The sequence below is a fragment of the Penicillium solitum genome, assembly GCF_028829755.1.
Source record: "Penicillium solitum strain IBT 25940 chromosome Unknown utg000009l_segment0_segment0, whole genome shotgun sequence".
Taxonomy (NCBI): Eukaryota; Fungi; Ascomycota; class Eurotiomycetes; order Eurotiales; family Aspergillaceae; genus Penicillium; species Penicillium solitum.
The window spans coordinates 228,611-245,529 of record NW_027072128.1 but is presented as its reverse complement, the minus strand read 5'-3'; the positions used below and the strand labels follow the sequence as shown (position 1 = coordinate 245,529).

The 16,919-nt window shown below is 48.3% G+C and overlaps 5 protein-coding genes across 5 annotated transcripts; 4 read left to right on the top strand and 1 right to left on the bottom strand.

The window, feature by feature from the left end:
• Nucleotides 1–436: 436 nt before the first annotated feature.
• Nucleotides 437–4,294, top strand: N7455_011216 (SPO22/ZIP4 family meiosis protein; the record flags this gene model as incomplete). Its single annotated transcript, XM_065606614.1, has 18 exons — nt 437–473; nt 537–830; nt 884–934; nt 990–1,132; nt 1,193–1,448; nt 1,494–1,549; nt 1,614–1,695; nt 1,747–1,798; nt 1,858–1,893; nt 1,944–2,160; nt 2,214–2,344; nt 2,399–2,544; nt 2,600–2,786; nt 2,846–2,931; nt 2,987–3,150; nt 3,209–3,346; nt 3,435–3,725; nt 3,791–4,294. 18 exons carry the CDS (start codon nt 437–439, stop codon nt 4,292–4,294), a joined length of 2,871 nt encoding a protein of 956 aa, XP_065459780.1.
• A 657-nt stretch (nt 4,295–4,951) lies between these two features.
• On the bottom strand, nt 4,952–8,315 carry N7455_011215 (WD40 repeat domain-containing protein; the record flags this gene model as incomplete). The annotated part of the gene is made up of 4 exons (XM_040959783.2): nt 4,952–6,500; nt 6,553–7,392; nt 7,445–7,716; nt 7,773–8,315. The coding sequence occupies 4 exons, from the start codon at nt 8,313–8,315 to the stop codon at nt 4,952–4,954; spliced, it is 3,204 nt and encodes a 1,067-aa protein (XP_040809706.2).
• A 2,378-nt stretch (nt 8,316–10,693) lies between these two features.
• On the top strand, nt 10,694–11,569 carry rrg9 (mitochondrial ribosome assembly protein RRG9; the record flags this gene model as incomplete). Its single annotated transcript, XM_040959805.2, has 1 exon — nt 10,694–11,569. One exon carries the CDS (start codon nt 10,694–10,696, stop codon nt 11,567–11,569), a length of 876 nt encoding a protein of 291 aa, XP_040809720.2.
• A 381-nt stretch (nt 11,570–11,950) lies between these two features.
• On the top strand, nt 11,951–14,573 carry N7455_011213 (putative intracellular protein transport protein (Sat1); the record flags this gene model as incomplete). The annotated part of the gene is made up of 3 exons (XM_040959781.2): nt 11,951–12,494; nt 12,558–13,640; nt 13,693–14,573. 3 exons carry the CDS (start codon nt 11,951–11,953, stop codon nt 14,571–14,573), a joined length of 2,508 nt encoding a protein of 835 aa, XP_040809727.2.
• A 591-nt stretch (nt 14,574–15,164) lies between these two features.
• Nucleotides 15,165–16,186, top strand: N7455_011212 (Mob1/phocein family protein; the record flags this gene model as incomplete). Its single annotated transcript, XM_040959847.2, has 4 exons — nt 15,165–15,543; nt 15,602–15,695; nt 15,748–15,881; nt 15,945–16,186. The coding sequence occupies 4 exons, from the start codon at nt 15,165–15,167 to the stop codon at nt 16,184–16,186; spliced, it is 849 nt and encodes a 282-aa protein (XP_040809713.2).
• Between the last annotated feature and the right edge of the window lie 733 nt (nt 16,187–16,919).

Sequence of the window (16,919 nt, the reverse complement as noted above, 5' to 3'; positions counted from 1 at the left end):
GTTATTTATTTTATATCACGTAAGGATTTCTCTTTTGGTATCATCTTTTGGTTTAGTGATTCCCCGAGTTTTGGCTGTGCTCTTCACGGAAAAATGTATAGTGCTTGATTTATGTGTACAACTTCTAATAGCATATTTTGACTCGGATGATATATAGGAAGAGAGGTAATCCTCTGAATAGTGTATATCCATGGATGTTCCGTTTGCAATAGTCAAGAGACGACGCAAACAAGTGCACTTGGAGTTTGAAGCGCAGCCTCCACGACTCAACTGTCTCTTTCGTCCCTCCACCTCCACGCTCTTCCAACTTCAACCATCTTCCCTCTCACTCTCTTTCTTTCTTTTCTTTTCTCTTAACATATTCGTCAACCTTTAGCATCTCCTATCTATTTTTCATCTTCCTCTCCCTTTGTCTCCCAATTCCCAGGTCTTCTCTATGGCGCAACTGTCTGGAACACGCCATGCTCTGGCAGGTACGAGACGCACACCTTGTTCCTCTGGGTGCAACAGCTAATCTTCAGATCCTTCTACCTCAGACTTTGCCTGCACCTTGCGTACGATCTTATCCACAGTCAATACTTCGACAAGTCCTCTCCTCGCCCCCGATGTCATCCTCAGACTGGATAGCGACCTCAACAGTAACCCGTTTGGTATCGTGGTAAACATGCCGAATCGCGAGCACCTGGATGGGATTGGTACATTGCTTTGGAACGACTGCATTTATCTGACGCCCTTGCGTGGTCACAATCCGGAGGATGTCCTAGTGCTCGGCAAAGTGAGGGCTATCGCGTTCGCCATCTTGAACATGGCTGTCACGCCTGATCTCTTAGGTTTCTTACGATCTCTAATATTTGTTAAAGTGAGCTTGTCTGACCTTTTATAGGGAGCCTCAGGGCTCTCGACCTGGCCCTCAAGGCAGCGCGTGTTTGCATCGGTATATCATCCTATATCCCACTCGATAACTTTATCAGATCTAACAACAAGAACAGTGAACGAGCAACGCGAAATTGCGCTGAATATCTTGTCCGTGGCCGCTCTAAGGCTGACGAGTGTTCAGCCTGTTCATCTTGGCCTTGACCCTGCAATCAACCGCAATCTCACCATCCGATATTTCTTGCTTCGTATTCGACTGGTGAGTTGTATCGTCGGAACACTGCGTTGTGTCAACATCAGAACTGACACATTATTCTAGGCCTGGTTGCAGGAGCGAGTCGATATCGCCGAACATTTCTTCGCCAAACTCCCTACACCGGTTGTGTCAAACGATGAAGAGTTGATTTTCGAAACTTGTTTTATCATCGGTGACTCTGCACTCGCACGGTGCCTGCCAGAAATCGCAATGACATGGCTGCAGAGAGCAGGCGATCACTTCCATTCTTATTCCATTATGAATCAGTTGAAGTTTCCAGATTACCATAATTGGAACTTGGTCATTCGACACTCCCTTAGTGAGTGGGTTGATCTAGTTGATGACCTGGGCTAACATGTTGCAGTTGTGGCTTCCGCACAGACTAGAAGCACCCAGGCAATCGTCACCTACGAGATTGAAGTGAGACGCTTGAGAGAAGTACGTCTGTGGTGAGGCGTGGTAAACCCGAAGCTGACTTTTTCAGTATTACGCAAAGCACCCTGCTATGGTCCTTTTCGATCTCTCTGTGGGACATAACAATCCTAGTAACGACGAATTACTACAAGGTAAGACTGATATTTATCTTGGGTGGAATTGAACTAACCATATTGTTGTAGGCCTGAAGGGTCTGGTTGATCAGTTACCTCTCGCAGATATCAACATGCCGATGTGAGTTATCCCAACAAGTATTGACTGGGAGTTTTTCACAGATATTAACATGGATCTAGAATTTTCCAATTTGCCAGATCTCTGGGGCATTCAGGGTACCTAGGTGTAGTCTATTTGGTGAGGTACCTTGCTAACGGTTATTTAGTGGTTCGGATAACGGAATGGAAGCATTTCGAATTTTGCTCACGCGCCCTCTGCCAAGAGAATGGACAGAGAAATGCTTTGTTGCTTTTCTTCTACTTCTGGGCAGATCGGAGTACTCTGATTCCAAGCGCATTCGGACCCTCCGGGGTGTTATTGACGCACTAGAGAAACGTGGATATCCATCAGTTAGCGCCAAGGCAGCTCATGCCACCGTGATTGTAAGGCAAACTCCCATGATAATCAAAGAAAAGAGCTGACTGATTGCCTACAGTGCATCTGGAAAATGACTGGCGAAGCCCTTCTCAAGAAGGACTACTGGACTGCACAGCTATGGCTTCAGGTGTGCACTGATCCGAAGATCTTTCAATACTGCTCCATGGAAATCCAGATTGCGATACAAAAGTCAGCGGAACAAACCTGTCGTTTTACTTGCATTGGAGGCTAATATTTATTCAGGAAGCTGGTGGCATGTTACCTACAGACTGGGGATACCACCGCTGCTCGTCTGTTAATCGACCGGGGTCTACTCCAAAGTCAAGTGGATTGCGAGAGGATGTACTTGTCTTATAAGTTGCGCTTGCTGGAAGGGAAAGACGGCTCTGGTATGGATATTCCATGGAACTTTCACTCTTCTGATTTACTCTAACCAAATACAAGGGCATTTTTATCTCGGCTTTCCTTTTCACCCGGTGCCGCACAAGCAAACGAGTCTCCTATCATGCGCAATGGAAGCTCAGAGACAACACAAACCAGAAGAAGTACTGAACTGTCTTGATCAATTCATCAAATGTTTGACTTCAGATGACATCTATCATGATGACTTTCCCGCCGCCGAACATTACATGTGAGCATGTTTCGAATCTATGACTTTGTCTACAAGGCTAATTTGGCTACCCTGAACAGATTCGCAATCACTCTTCTTTCCGAAGAACTCTCAAAAGGCTTTAGCCAGAGAATTGGCAACTGTATCGAGACTGTACTCCAAAGTGGTGCGTTTTCCCCTTCTAAAGCTATAGCTATCTTCTGATACTGACCGTTCAACAGCCTTTTCTTACGCAAAAGAGAACAGCATGTTTGAAGGTGGTGACCAGGAGGTCTCAGTCACCCAACTGCAATGGCTGTATTGTGCATCTTACAAACTTGCTTTGAAACTTATCAACTCTTCCGGGTTTCTGTGGGCTACTTCTGTCTTGGATCACTCTAGAGATGTCTGTTTTGAATTCATGCAATGTATCTTTCTGGCTATATTTACTAATAAGTTTACAGTTTGCGCTGCAGTATCGTCAGATTGCATACCCCGAGATGGGTTCCAAAGCACCCAGACCGCATTTATTTGCAGTTGTTTACCTCCGTCTCCTTGTTAGCTCCCTGAAGGCCCGCTGCGAGGATGATCCGACTGAAAAGGTTAGTTCCAGCGGTTCTTGTCCATACCAAGTTATCCCCCGGAAATATCACAATATCATAGCCTGATGACCATACTGACCATATGCAGGCATTGCACTACGAGAATGTACGCGCTTGTTTCCAGGAGCTCGGTGACTTATGTGGTTGGAAAGATGGAGAGGAGGAGGCAGATGATGACGCGAATTACAAAGAAGATAGGCACCATGATGTTGCCCAATTCTTTGACCTTGAGGCTGCTATGCACCTTAAGAAGTGGGACAATGTGGCCAGCATCTGTGCATCCGACGACACATTCCCCGATCCAAAGTTTTACGCACCTATCATGGATCTGACTCTCCAATTGAACCCACCACCCACACTGGCAATCCAGATCATCAAGGTACGCTCTATTATTATGGATGTGATACTGCATTCTCTGAACAACCACTGACATTGATGCAATAGCGGATCGTGTTAAAACTTAGCGAGCCACAGGATGACCCCCCAAGCACATGGCAGCGCGATTTCCGGGTTTCTCTGCCCCGCTACCTCCATTGTCTATTTTCTCTAGCCATTACACCAGTTCAACAACCAGAGTATCTTCAATTTGTTTATCTCGATGTCGAAATGGCCGACCCCAAGGTTGCTGAAGAAGTGCTCGACAAAATCCTTGCAATGGCAAACGAAGCAGACGTTACGCAGGAGGGATTCAATACACTGCACGATCTGAGCACCATGCATACCGGGTCTGAGCTCTGCGGAGTGTTTACATATCCAGCTGCGGAGTTGATCAAGATTGCTACCGTGGCTTTCAACAAGGCTACTGACTTTTACCGTGCTACACAAGATGAGGATTGTCAGCGTTGGGCGAACAAGGCCATTAGTATTGCTCAGCTTGTGCCAGGTACCCAGGGCAAACAACTGGTCGAGACGCTTCAAACTAGACTGGGGGGCTTGATTGGAGTTTGAGGCCCTGAGTTGTTAAGCTGATTTGGTCTGGAGATTTCGAGTGGGTGTGTGGTGAGAGTGCGTGTGCGTGCAGTTAGCAAGAAGCGTCTATCAAGACGCTACTGATTGATTGACATTAGGTGAGGATTTGATGAAGATATTCAATGGTATTTCACATGGGTTCTGGCGAGGTGGAGGAATGTGTGTGTAGAGTGAAGTGTTAGCTTTTTTGAAATGAAATTGAAAAACTTGAATTAGGTATTCTTATGCTTTCCCGATCAAAAGAAAAAAATTTATATAAAGAGAAAGAAAGGACTCAAGGATGTTGATCATGGTGAGATGGCCTATAGCCTCTCAATAAAGGGTAAATATGGGTATCATCAGAAGGGAAATGATCTCTAGGAAATCAGGAAGTAGAAAGGAAAATCGCGCAAGCCACCGAAAATTCAGTAGATGATGCAAAGATGCAAGGAAACAAAAAGAATGCAAAAAAAACCCCAAGAGAATGCACGAGCGAAAATGCCAGTAAAGAAAAAAAAAAAAAAAAAAAAAAAGGATCAAGGGTGGGTGATATAGAAGTGCCGTAGCAATTCCATGACCGAAGGAAGCCATGGAAAACCAAAACTGCAGTACCTCTCCTCAAAGCAGAATAAAAATTCCCCGATGAGAGAACGGAGTTCATTCCTCCTCATTCGTATCGGAAGAACGACTTCGTGAAACCTGCCGCACTCCCTTATGCCTCAACGACGGCGTAGACGGCATACGGTGAGGAATACGAGGCGACTTGGGCATGGCCGAGTAGCTCTGTTTCTGCTCTCGCTCCATATCTTTCCCGCTACTATCCGTCTCAGTCTCGGCGCTCTCGTCGCTACTCTGTCCACGACCACCCACAATACGGAGTGTGAGACTGAGCTCGCGCTCGAGCTCCTTTTGCGCTTGCATGCGTTGACTCGAGCCGTTGAGTTTCTTGCGATACGTTCGCAGACTCCGGCATAGCTGCTCGGTGGACATATCCAGGCTTCCGAATTCGCTGCGCGGGGTTGTTTTGCCGCGGTTGCGGAAGTCGAGGGATGTGCGGCGGTTGGTGGTTCTTGCGCTGTGTGGTTTTCGGGGTGTTGGGGTTTTGGTTTTCGGGCTTACTGGGGATGGGGAGCGGCGGCGTCGGTCTTGTGGTGTGCCTGGCCCTGGTGTTGGCGAGAGGCGGTTTGGTGGGGAGGATGTTTCTGAAACGGCGTGGTTTTTGAGTGATGATGGTGCTAGTGATAGTCGAGACAGCTTGCGGAGTAGGGTTGGGGAGTGCTCGCGTATAGGTGTTGGTGTTGTAGGATTGGGGCTATCAGGTCGTTGGAATCCGGCGAGCTCGCTACGGGAAAGGACTTTTCGGAGAGGGGGCCTCGCCGCTGTCAGTTCCTTTACGGGGTTTTCATCGTCCTCACGTGTGTTCCCGATGAGGTCTGGTGAGACCTGTTGTTGGACAGATAGGTTCCATATCATCAAGATACCGTCCATACCAGCACTGATCACTGTGCGCTTGGTTTGGGACCCATCGGATTTATCACGCTCCTCCAGAAGTAACACGTCGGTGACGCCTTCTGTATGGCCAAATTCGCCAGTGAGCAGCTGGTCTCGCTCTAGATCATAGACACGAATAGATTTGTCGGTGCTCGAAACACCTATAAGAACCTTCGGAGTCTGGCCTGAAATTTCAGATGCAATTGTCAACGAGCACAGAACCACCGCATCAGCTGTCTCCGAATCAGATGCCTTGAAACAGTGAAGTTGATGGCCGGAGGGGATATCGAATTTCGAAACACAACGATCCATGGTAGAAAGGTATAGAATGTTCGAGTCGTCTGGACAAAGTGTCATGGACACTGGCGAGGACTTTTGAGTGATGACCCTTGAGATGAGGTAGGCAACAGATGTGCCACCATCCACCTCTCGCGTCGCGCGCTCTCGTATGACAACAGTGCGGTCTGCGGAGCACGAAAGCAGCTTTTCGCCTTCGTTGATGAACATCAATTGTCCAACAGCTCCGACGTGATCGTCCATGGTTTGAATCAATTGCAACTCGGTGTCTCGTCTCTCGAAAAGTTGCACCATCCTATCACGCCCAGAACTAGCTATTAGCCAGGTATCGTCCATTCCTTGGATGGCCACATCCGTGATCTCTCCACCATGGGCGCGGGCTTCGTTGAGGCAACTCCAGTCGGAGTTCGAAAAGATTCTGCACTAGAGTCAGCTGAAGGGCTTGGTCATTATGTCATATTTGCACATACCTCAATACACCAAATTTGTCAGCAGAGACAAACCAGCCCGCATTCTCAGCGGTCCTTAAAACCTTGAGTTCGTTTGCCGAATCATCTTCCTTTCCTGGAAATTGGTCGAGGTCGATATTTTTAGATCCTCGACACTTCCCTTGGGCATCCCAAAAGTTCACTGAACCATTGCGAGACCATGTGAAGAAGTCCGCAGACAAGTCATTGGGGAAATCCATGCGGCAAATGCCGAGAATCGGGTCCCGATGGGCCGGCATAGAAGCCTCGCCCTCCTCCTGTTCACCATCTTCGCCTAAAGTGTCGATTGGATAGACATGAATCGCGCGAGTGGATTCAACGGTGACCAAATGGGAATTGAGAGACCCCATACAGGTAATCGCCGGTGTCTTGCTTTTCCTGTCAAGCGCACTCTTGTCAAGGCGCACAGGGGACATCGGCCTGGATGAGCCGGATGATCGTAGAACCTCAAATGGCACCCGCTGCATTTGCCTTCCTCGTCCACCTAGCCATATGGATTCTTGGTCAAAGTCCACGGCCAACGAGGTGATGCTGAATCCAACTTGCTTTACCGTGATCATCTTCTGGGATCCTTCGCGATCATCGAGAAAGCAAACTGCGCCTGAATCTGTGCCGATTACAGCCTCGTTGTAGGAAATACTGTTCACACAGGTGAAGGTGTTGTCGCCCAGTGCCCCTAGTAGACAATTCCTGCCAGAGAGTGCTTTCGGGGCAGGATTGGGTGAGGGGCCAGCTCCCTCGACATTTAAACGTGTCTTGGTTGGTGAAACAGGCCGAATCACTGTTGGAAGACGCCAGACCTTAACATGTCGCAGACCGGTCCTAAACAAAGAGATTAGTCGAGAGCTAGTTATCACCATCCAATCAAACATACGTGACCAAGCTCTGGCCGACCCAGCACATATCCTTAATAAACGAAGTGCATTTATTCGCGGAGTGTAGCTTGGCCGACCCATTCTTGAGGTTGATTGTCCAGATAAAGAGAAATCCATCGTTCGGGTTGCCGAGTGTTGCCAAATACTGAGAGTCGGGGCTAAACGCCAGGCTCCGAACACCGAACGTGTGCTCGTTCAGAATTGATAGGGGAACATCCGGCAAAGCATCTCTCGCTGTCGAAAATATCAAAACTCGAGGATTGTAACCAGTCTTGAAGTTGTCAGCTGCTGTTGTTGCAATAATTTATCTCAACTTCCCCCACTTACCTCTCCTACTGCAAGGAATCTTCCATTCGGGCTGATCGAAACACTCGTTACTGCTTTGATTCTTTCCCTCGAGGACCATCCACGTGGACTGCCGCTGTCAATAGCTTCGCTTGACGGAGACCCATTGTGGAGATTAAGGTGTGGATTGGACCGGATATGGGAAAGGGATCGTGATCTCGGGTCTGGGGTGGCTGGGGGAGTCGAATGGTTGTAAAAAGAAGTTGATGGGTTGACACTTGTTGCGGAGGGCCGGGCTCGGAAGAAGCGCTGTGTTATGTTATCGTTTTCGTCCAATTCTGCAAGAACTGCTGCTGATCCAGCGCATAGAGCAAAGCTTCTGCTCTGGTCATGGCTTGAAAAGCCATTGGGAGTGGTTGTTGTTGTGCCGATAACAGTCTGGAGGGACAAGGAGGATTGATGGGAGGTTTTGCTAGGGGATCGCGTGCCTGGTCGGAGGATTGGAGAGTTCGAAGGAGTGATTTTCAAGGATGCGCCGGGTCCAGCAAGCTTGCTTTTCGCACTGAGGGGGGCGGTGGTAGCCATATCCTCGGGAAGGAGGCGATCGGTGATTCAAGGTCCGCTGAGAGCGCAGGATATTTATATTTCAAGCCAAGTTCATGAGGTAGGTTCGCGGATGCCAGTCAGGCTGTAGTAGGCGTCGGGAATTTTATCTCGGGAGCGCTCAGGAGAGAGTGTGGAAGGATAGTAGGATTAGTGGGGGCAAGCTGAAATGAAGCTTTGATCAGCCCAAGTCCGATCTCCATGTACACACACACACACAAATCTAGAACTCACCAAAAGAGCGTATAGGAAGAGAGAAAGAAACAAACACGAGGCTCATTCCGCGATAAGGCAGATCATTCCAGTCGATCAGAGGAATTTGAACCTTGGATTTCTGCTTCCCCCTGGCTCCATGGGGTTATATGGGGATTATGCTTGGCTTCTGATTAGCCTGGAATTGAGGAATTGCCAGGTTCTCACTTGTCCAGAGCTTTGAGATCTTTGAACTCTTTTCGATCTGCGAAAAAGCGTGAGATGAACGGTGGGTCGTGTACGCACAGGTCGTCGCACTAACCCGGACCTTCGGCTCAACGTGAGTTCTGATGGAAGTATGTTGTACGTTGGATGTTGGACGTGGTTATATCACAGATTAAATCAAATCAGATCAGCTCAGCTCGGAACCAAGGGAGGTCCACGGGTTGGTCCCAGACTAAAGCAAATCCGGACTTTCCAAGGTTGTCTGTACACCTCAATTCAGTCTCACGTGCCTCGAGTATCTCGTGCCCCTCCGATGCCCTAATCTCACAGCATAATTTGACCAGTCTATTGCGATACATCACCAACTCTGGTATTATAACTACAGTACATATGTACTCCGTACTTATTGGGCAGCTATATTTATCCATTTCTACCAATCACAGATCAACAGAGTATGAAGTACCGGGCCCTAACATCTCGCTAGACAATAATCATGTTCCAGTGTTGGTCACATCTCACTGCCGTAAAAAGCTACATACATAAGCGTCAACTTCCAACTTCAGCACTCGCGGTTGATGTGGCCGTTAAAGGCCGGGATGGATACTAAGACGATACGGGCAACACCTATCGTGTGCTTTATCAAAACTTCGTTGATGATTTGTCCCTACTCACTGGGATCCGAAAGAGGCGGTGATCAATTGTATCACGCTTTTCATTCGGGCGATGGATGATTTTGCCATTACTTCGAACATGGTGGAGGATATGAGAGCATACGTATGTTCTCCATCTGATAGTTGAAGAAGTTCGCTCATCGCATTGGATTATGGTTCAGCGGTCACATAAAGTGAACGATATTCTGGAGGCTTGGCTGGAGAAGCAGGGCATCTTTTGAATTCCAAGTCATATATGTACCAAAACCTGCTATCTCTAGCTTTCTCGGCTTGAGGGATATTGATAATGGGAAATTGGAATAGCCAAGCATTCTGTTACTTGGTTAACAGAGTACATATACTACTTTCCTATTGCCATTTATAGTCTGCCCAACTACAAATTGTCCTAAGGGCAAATCACAGATCAGATTGTCAAGGGCAACCTTAGACCACCTGGCCATCCTACTAAGACGGTCAGCTTCTTCCTGCGTCACCTTGCAGATATGCTTTGGTCGACAATCAATCACAATAAAATATTACAGATGTGGCTTTTTAGAATAGCCTGTATTGAAATCCATCTGTGCTTTGCACGTCTATTTAGTTGCTTTGCATTGAACCTCTTTGAGACAGATGCAAACAATTTGAAATGGAGAGATACTATTTCAGCAAGCCATATGGAACCAATTCAGGTTATAACTCCATATATATCTTGGTTGATATCTGCCAAGAATACATCTCTTTTGGGATAAATATATCAAGCCAAAGCTGCGAGTCAAAATAATATGGATTTACATTCTTGGTAGATCTATATATTTTGATGATCAGCTTGGGTAAACTTTGGGAAGACTATTGGTATAATTATAGGGCACGGTTGGAATAATATACTCAAAGAGGCAATGTCTATTTGATCATAAACTTGCTTTATATGATCCAATATATATGGATCCATTTGGTGTTAAACAGACACATAGTATATAAGTTCACGGTTATATATTTTCAAAAGTCGGCTGCACATTTAAAGCCTTTTTCCGTCTACTAAAAAGACCCAGAAAAAGTGTACAAAAAGTCATGACAACGTTTGCGGCTGACTATTCTGTACATAAATCGAAAAGTTCAAATTGGTAACTACAAACTGTTATGCCACATTATTCAGGCCACCAACATTTTGATCTGGTTATCTTATCGCCACCGGATATTTTCCCATCGTTGAACTTCCAGATCTCTCCCATTCATTCATTTTCAACTTTGTTTGGTTGTTACTCCCTCTTTTTCCATCTGCAGGTGATTCCCAATATGGCTACTAAATGTGCTGCCTCATCGAGGCTGGCCCTACCTGCAGTTCTGCGCAATGTTTTCCGCTCTCAGTTCACCAGTAACTTGGGCGCTTCTTCAATAATCCCCTATCACCGACCTCTCGCCTCTGGTCCTCTTTTCCCTTCCAATATCCAGATTCAACGATCCTTCAATTCAATGCCGCGCTTGGGTGATTCCCAGAATGACCAGCCGGCGCCCGCAGCCCCTGAAACTCCGGCCGCCGCTGATGACACCGTGCCTTCTCAACACAAAACACCGACAAAGAAAGATTACGACTCATTCGGCAAGAAAGGTGGATGGAATACTCATAAACGTCACCCCAAGGACCAGCGAAGGGACCCAGATAGCACCGGAAGAACCGACAGAGAGCGCAGAGCTTTCCGCAACGAGACTCGCAGGGAGGCCAAAAAGGAACCTCGCAAGGATTGGCAAGACAGAGCCCAAAAATCGAAACAGTTCTCAGAGAATAGGGGAAAGAGAAAGCCTGAGAGCTGGCAAGTGCAAAAAGCGGCTTTGAAGGAGAAATTCGCCGGTGGTTGGAACCCACCCAAGAAGCTTTCACCTGATGCCCTCGATGGAATCCGCCATCTTCATGCGAAGGCTCCCGAACAATTCACGACCGCTGTCCTTGCAGAGGAGTTTGAGATGTCCCCAGAAGCCATTCGCCGAATTTTAAAGAGCAAATGGCGCCCATCGGAGGACGAGATGGAGAGTCGGCGCAAGCGATGGGAGAACCGACACGATAGAATCTGGAGTCGCATGGCTGAGCTTGGTCTTCGCCCTTCGACCGACCGCACGCGAACCCTTTCCGACTTCCATGTGCTGTATGATGACAACAATCGTGAGCGAAGATAGTCGTCTGTGTATATTATACTATGTTATATATGTTTTAATTTGCGCCTGTACAATAAATAATATCACCTGTGACTTTTTCCTGTTTTAATCTTGGGAATAAACAACATATTTACTATAGTAGTTGGTTGCAGAGCAGGGTGGGTATCGTATGTCATTTAGCCCGTAGTTCGGGGTGGAGCTAGGAGCAAGGATATCATCGCCACGCAACTCCCTCGGCAACACATCTTCAACTCTACAACCAGGATGGTTCATTCGGGTTGACAGAATGCTACTGGCGGCACATTTCACCAAGCTTCGACCTAATTGCAGTTCATCGTGCCGGCAATTTCTCCAAGGCCTTGGCCCCCCTCGAACTGCAACCCACATGCTGACACAACCGCCATGTCATCCAACATCCAAGTCTTCGTGAAATGGAAGGACCAGACTATATTTGCAGGAGAGGATGTGGAATGCACTATAACATTCAAGAACGTGGCCGACACTGGTGCCGATGCCAATAATGGCGGCGAAGGAAGTCAACATTCACGGAAGATCTCTCGAGTCGCGAACCACACACCCAACTCGAACTCGGAATCTTTCTTCGGGTTCAAATCACCACAGGCGCTCTTTTCTGGTCGGCGATCATATTCCACCAGCTCGCAACGAAGGCCTTCTCACCGGGCAGCCTCATCCCTGAGCTCTCCGTTGGTCGGCTCCCATAGCTTTCCTCCGAACAACGGCCCCTCTACACCGCGAGCATGGCAACCGGGCCACAACCATAAACGGTCCGTCTCCATCCTCTCCATTGATAGCGAAGGCCAACTCGATCCGACGCCTTCCCCGCACCATTATAATCGACATCAGCCAGCCAGGGGTCATGGGCGCTCGGCGAGTCTCCAGGTTCTGCCGCGAAGGAACAATAGCTATGAGGATTCTTACAAAAAAGGTAGATGATGGACAGTGCAAATATGTGATTAGGGCTCTTTAACTAATAACTGTCTCTCATCAGCGAGATCCCCCTCTCATGCCTTTCCATTCCCATTGACCGAGGCTCCTAACGAGCATCCCAACGGCAGCCTGAGAGTTGATACCTCCCACTTGGGGCGAGCCAGCCGCCCTGGCTCTCTAGCAACTAGTCCAATAGGTGCAGTAGAACCATTGCGTGCACCTTCACGACGGCCCCAACCACCTCCCCTCGATTTTAAGTTTCCAGCGACACCTTCGACTGATTCAACTAACAATCGCACTGTGCGCACTCCATCACCAAAGTCGGCGACAACGAACGGTACATCATCAACCGGCGGAAGACCCACTGGCAGAGACGCACAGGGTCTCACTGGACCGGCGCACCAGCAACTGACCCGGATTATATCAGCTACAAGCGTGAATGGGAGCAACCGGAGCAGCGGCGAGTTCTACTCCGCCAGCGACCACTCTACCGAGACCGTCGGGTCTGAATACACAAATTATTCGGTACAGGGGGCACGAGCTCCCCCTCCCATTCGGCACGCGCGGCACTATTCGAGTGTAGTTGCATCTCCCACCAAACCCTCTAACAGCCAGGCGCTGCTGATGGGCTATGCACAGGTTAATGCATCATTCACGGTCGATGGATCATTAGTGAACCAGTCAGCTTTCGACGAAGTCAAGCGAAAGGGAGTTGTTGGTGGTCAACCGGGTTCAGGCGGACTTCCTGGCCGCCCAACGCCAACAGCCGAGCGGCCACGTAAAACTGGTGGGTTTTGGGGCGCACTCAAATGGAACACCATTGAGGAATCTATCAATGGCCTTCTTTCAAACAACGAATTGGATGGTCTAAGAGAAATGCGTGGTGTTACATCGTCGAGATCAATTCCGCTGTTGTCCACCTCACAGTCGCTGCTTTTTGTTGACCTCCGACTGGCACCAGGGGAGGAACAGTCATATTCCTTCTCGTTCGCCCTTCCCAAAGGACTCCCGGCGAGTCATAAAGGGAAAGCAATCAAGATCTCATATAATTTAGTCATTGGAACCCAGCGAACTAGCGGACCCAACGAACCCCAAAAGGTCAACCGCATCAACATACCCTTCCGCGTTTTCAGCGGTGTGAATGGTAAGTTACATCCTCCATTTCGCTTTCCATCCAATTTCTCACGTTTTTATAGAAAAGGGAGATATCCTTGGGCATGACTTGATGTCACCTTACGTACTTCTACGGGATGAAGCGAAGGTGCAAAAGGTCGGGCCAGTGATGCCTGTGATAACGAAAAACCAAAGTATTAGCAAGTCCCACCATTCCGCGGCTGATTTCCTTGGTTTTGTCGATGAAATTTTGGAGCAACGTGCGCGTTCCAACACGCTGTTCCCACCTGGTGCTATGCCCTCAAGACGACCTAGCGTTGAAGGATTACCCCAGATGCTTACTACCAAGGATGTCATTGATTTTGCTATCCTTCGCAGCAACCAGGCCGTGAATTCTCGCCGGAGTCCCAATCGCTTTGAGATTGCCCGCGAAGGTAAACGTATCGCAGTGGTCGTCTTGAACCGACCAGTTCACCGACTTGGAGAGACCATTATCGCCACTATGGATTTTGGAGATGCCACAATTCCATGCTACGCTGTACGTGCCTCGCTAGAGACATCTGAAAAAGTCACCCCTACTCTGGCCATCCGGTCCAATGCTAGCATTCACCGAACCACGCGGCGCATTCATGCCTCCCTGTTCGAGAACACACTCCATGCCACCCGGGTGGCTTTCAGCCCTGCCATCCCTATCACAGCCACGCCTTCAATATTGACGAGCGGTGTGACTCTCGACTGGGAACTGCGGTTCGAGTTTGTGACATCCAGTGTCCGAGGCGAGCAAGGGGCCCAACCCTCGGGTACTCGCTTACTCGAGGCCTTGTCATCGGATGATCGCGGCACGGTGTTGTCTGCTATGGAGCATTTGAACTGTGAATCATTCGAGATCGCTATCCCGTTGACGGTTTACGGAGAGACTGTTCGAGAACGATTGCCCGAGGAGAATGAAGGCTACCCGATCTAGAACTCTAGATGTACACTAGATGTACACATGTGCTTGCTTGCCTGCCGTGCAGGTTATGCTTGATTTTATTTTGTGTGATTAAATATTCCCCTTGTACCATCGAGGGAGAAACCCCCCCCCAAATATAGGCCCCACCAGGCTCTGGATTCCCCCTGTATAATTGATATAAAATTTGAATTTGGAAAATAACTACATAGTTCTACTCGTCTACTAAGATATGTAAAATATATTCTTGTAGTCTGTGACGTACATGCGGTAACTGGGGCAACGCGGTCAGTCAACGGATCGGATCTCACATTATGGACTTGGGAGCTGAAACCCGATAACATCTCTCTCCTTGCGCGTTCCAAAGTTTCTCTCAGACATATCATCCAGAATCATTGTCAGGTACGGTCCATTGGCATCATCTGGATGTCAACACATCTGCACATCTGATGACATTCCTCAAATCTTAGACAGCAACTGATATCTAACATGGGAATGTAGGCACATCGCGATCAGCGCAAACCCCGCCGAAATACACCCCCTACCGAAAAGGATTACTTTTTTTTTTCTCGAGCCTGAGAGAATATGGCTTCGTTCATCACCACCATGTCTGTCCCCGCTACCCCTCCCGTTGCCCATTTCCCTTCCCCTGGGGAGCCTACCTTTTGCTCCCCGCAATCCCACTCCCCTTCCGTTATCAGCCCTCCCGCCTTATATCAGACTACTCGCACTTCTCATATCCCCCTCTCAGAGCCTCCATCTTACCTGTCGCCGGCGGTGCGCGCACTCAAACAAGGCTGCTTTGGACTAACACCTCCCAGCAATGCACGCACACGCGCCCCTTTCAAGCCCCGCTCGGCCGCCAAGGGCACAAGCAGTTATCAGCTACGACAGTTCGCCGAGGCCACACTTGGAAGTGGTAGCTTGCGCAAGGCCGTAAAGCTGCCCGAAGGCGAAGATCACAATGAATGGCTCGCCGTCAACAGTAAGGCACATCTTGCGGCGTTGTACTAGGTGTCTCTGCTAATGTTTTGGCGATGTAGTTGTCGACTTCTACAACCAGATCAACCTTCTCTACGGCTCAATAACTGAGTTCTGCTCACCGCAGACATGTCCCGAGATGAAGGCTACAGATGAGTACGGTACTTCCTCGGCAGGTCGTTGACTCCCGGCTTACAAGTTTGGATAGGTTCGAGTACCTCTGGCAAGACTCGGAGAATTTCAAGCGGCCAACCAAGATGTCTGCCCCGGAATATATTGAGCACTTAATGGCCTGGGTTCAGAGCAACGTCGACAACGAACAAATGTTCCCTAGCCGGATCGGTATGTCTCAGTGGTCGTCCGTTTAGATTGTAGATCTATTACTCACCCATGTTTCCCTTTCAGGTGTTCCATTCCCCAAGACCTTCCCCAGTCTTCTCCGCCAGATCTTCAAGCGTCTATACCGTGTCTACGCCCACATCTACTGCCACCATTATCCAGTGGTAGTGCACCTCGGCCTCGAGCCTCACCTCAACACCAGCTTCAAGCACTATGTCTTGTTCATTGATGAGCACAAGCTGGCCAGTGGGAAGGACTTCTGGGGACCGCTGGGTGATTTGGTGGATAGTATGTTACGAAGCGACTGAGAATTGAATGGGGGAATCGGGTAGTAATTGTGTTTTGCATCTGATCTCCGCAGTCAAGGATACTGGCTGGTTGATGGAAAAGATATTTTAACGGCGTTTCGGGTGCGGTACATGCATTGAAGTATTTTAGCTTGGACTTTCTGGCGTTTGGGGATTGACCTGACGCGAAGACTGAAACGATGAATCCATGGATATTTCTTCAACTTTGATTTTCTTTTTGTAAAGAGGGCGTTTCTATAATTGTTTTGCGGGTTATGGTGTGTAGAATAGATGTTATACTTTCATGCTCGTGCAATCAGCATAAGGTATGGTTCAAGATGTTAAACCAATTATCAATAATACGCTGGTCGTTATTAGTGGGCTGGTTCACCACTAGGCCACTAGATACACCAATATCAGCTTATACATGCCCTAAGCAGCCCGGAAGTCATGTTCACGTCTGGGTACTTGACCCCCGACACACGAGCAGATCGCGAAAGTCACGAACGGGATTTGGAATGACTGTTTATTTTATATCCTAGCCGGTCAAGTCCTATCATAGTTGCACAAACTACATGCGCATGTCAATAGTATCATTTTTGGAGCAGTAAACATTTTGCCAGATTCAGCTAATACATATGTAATATTTCAGTGTATAATGCCTTCACCCGTGCACATTTATAGAATCAACAAGTTATTTACATCTGAGTAACCAAGGATGTCGAAGCTACGTCGAAGCCGCCAAGCAATTACA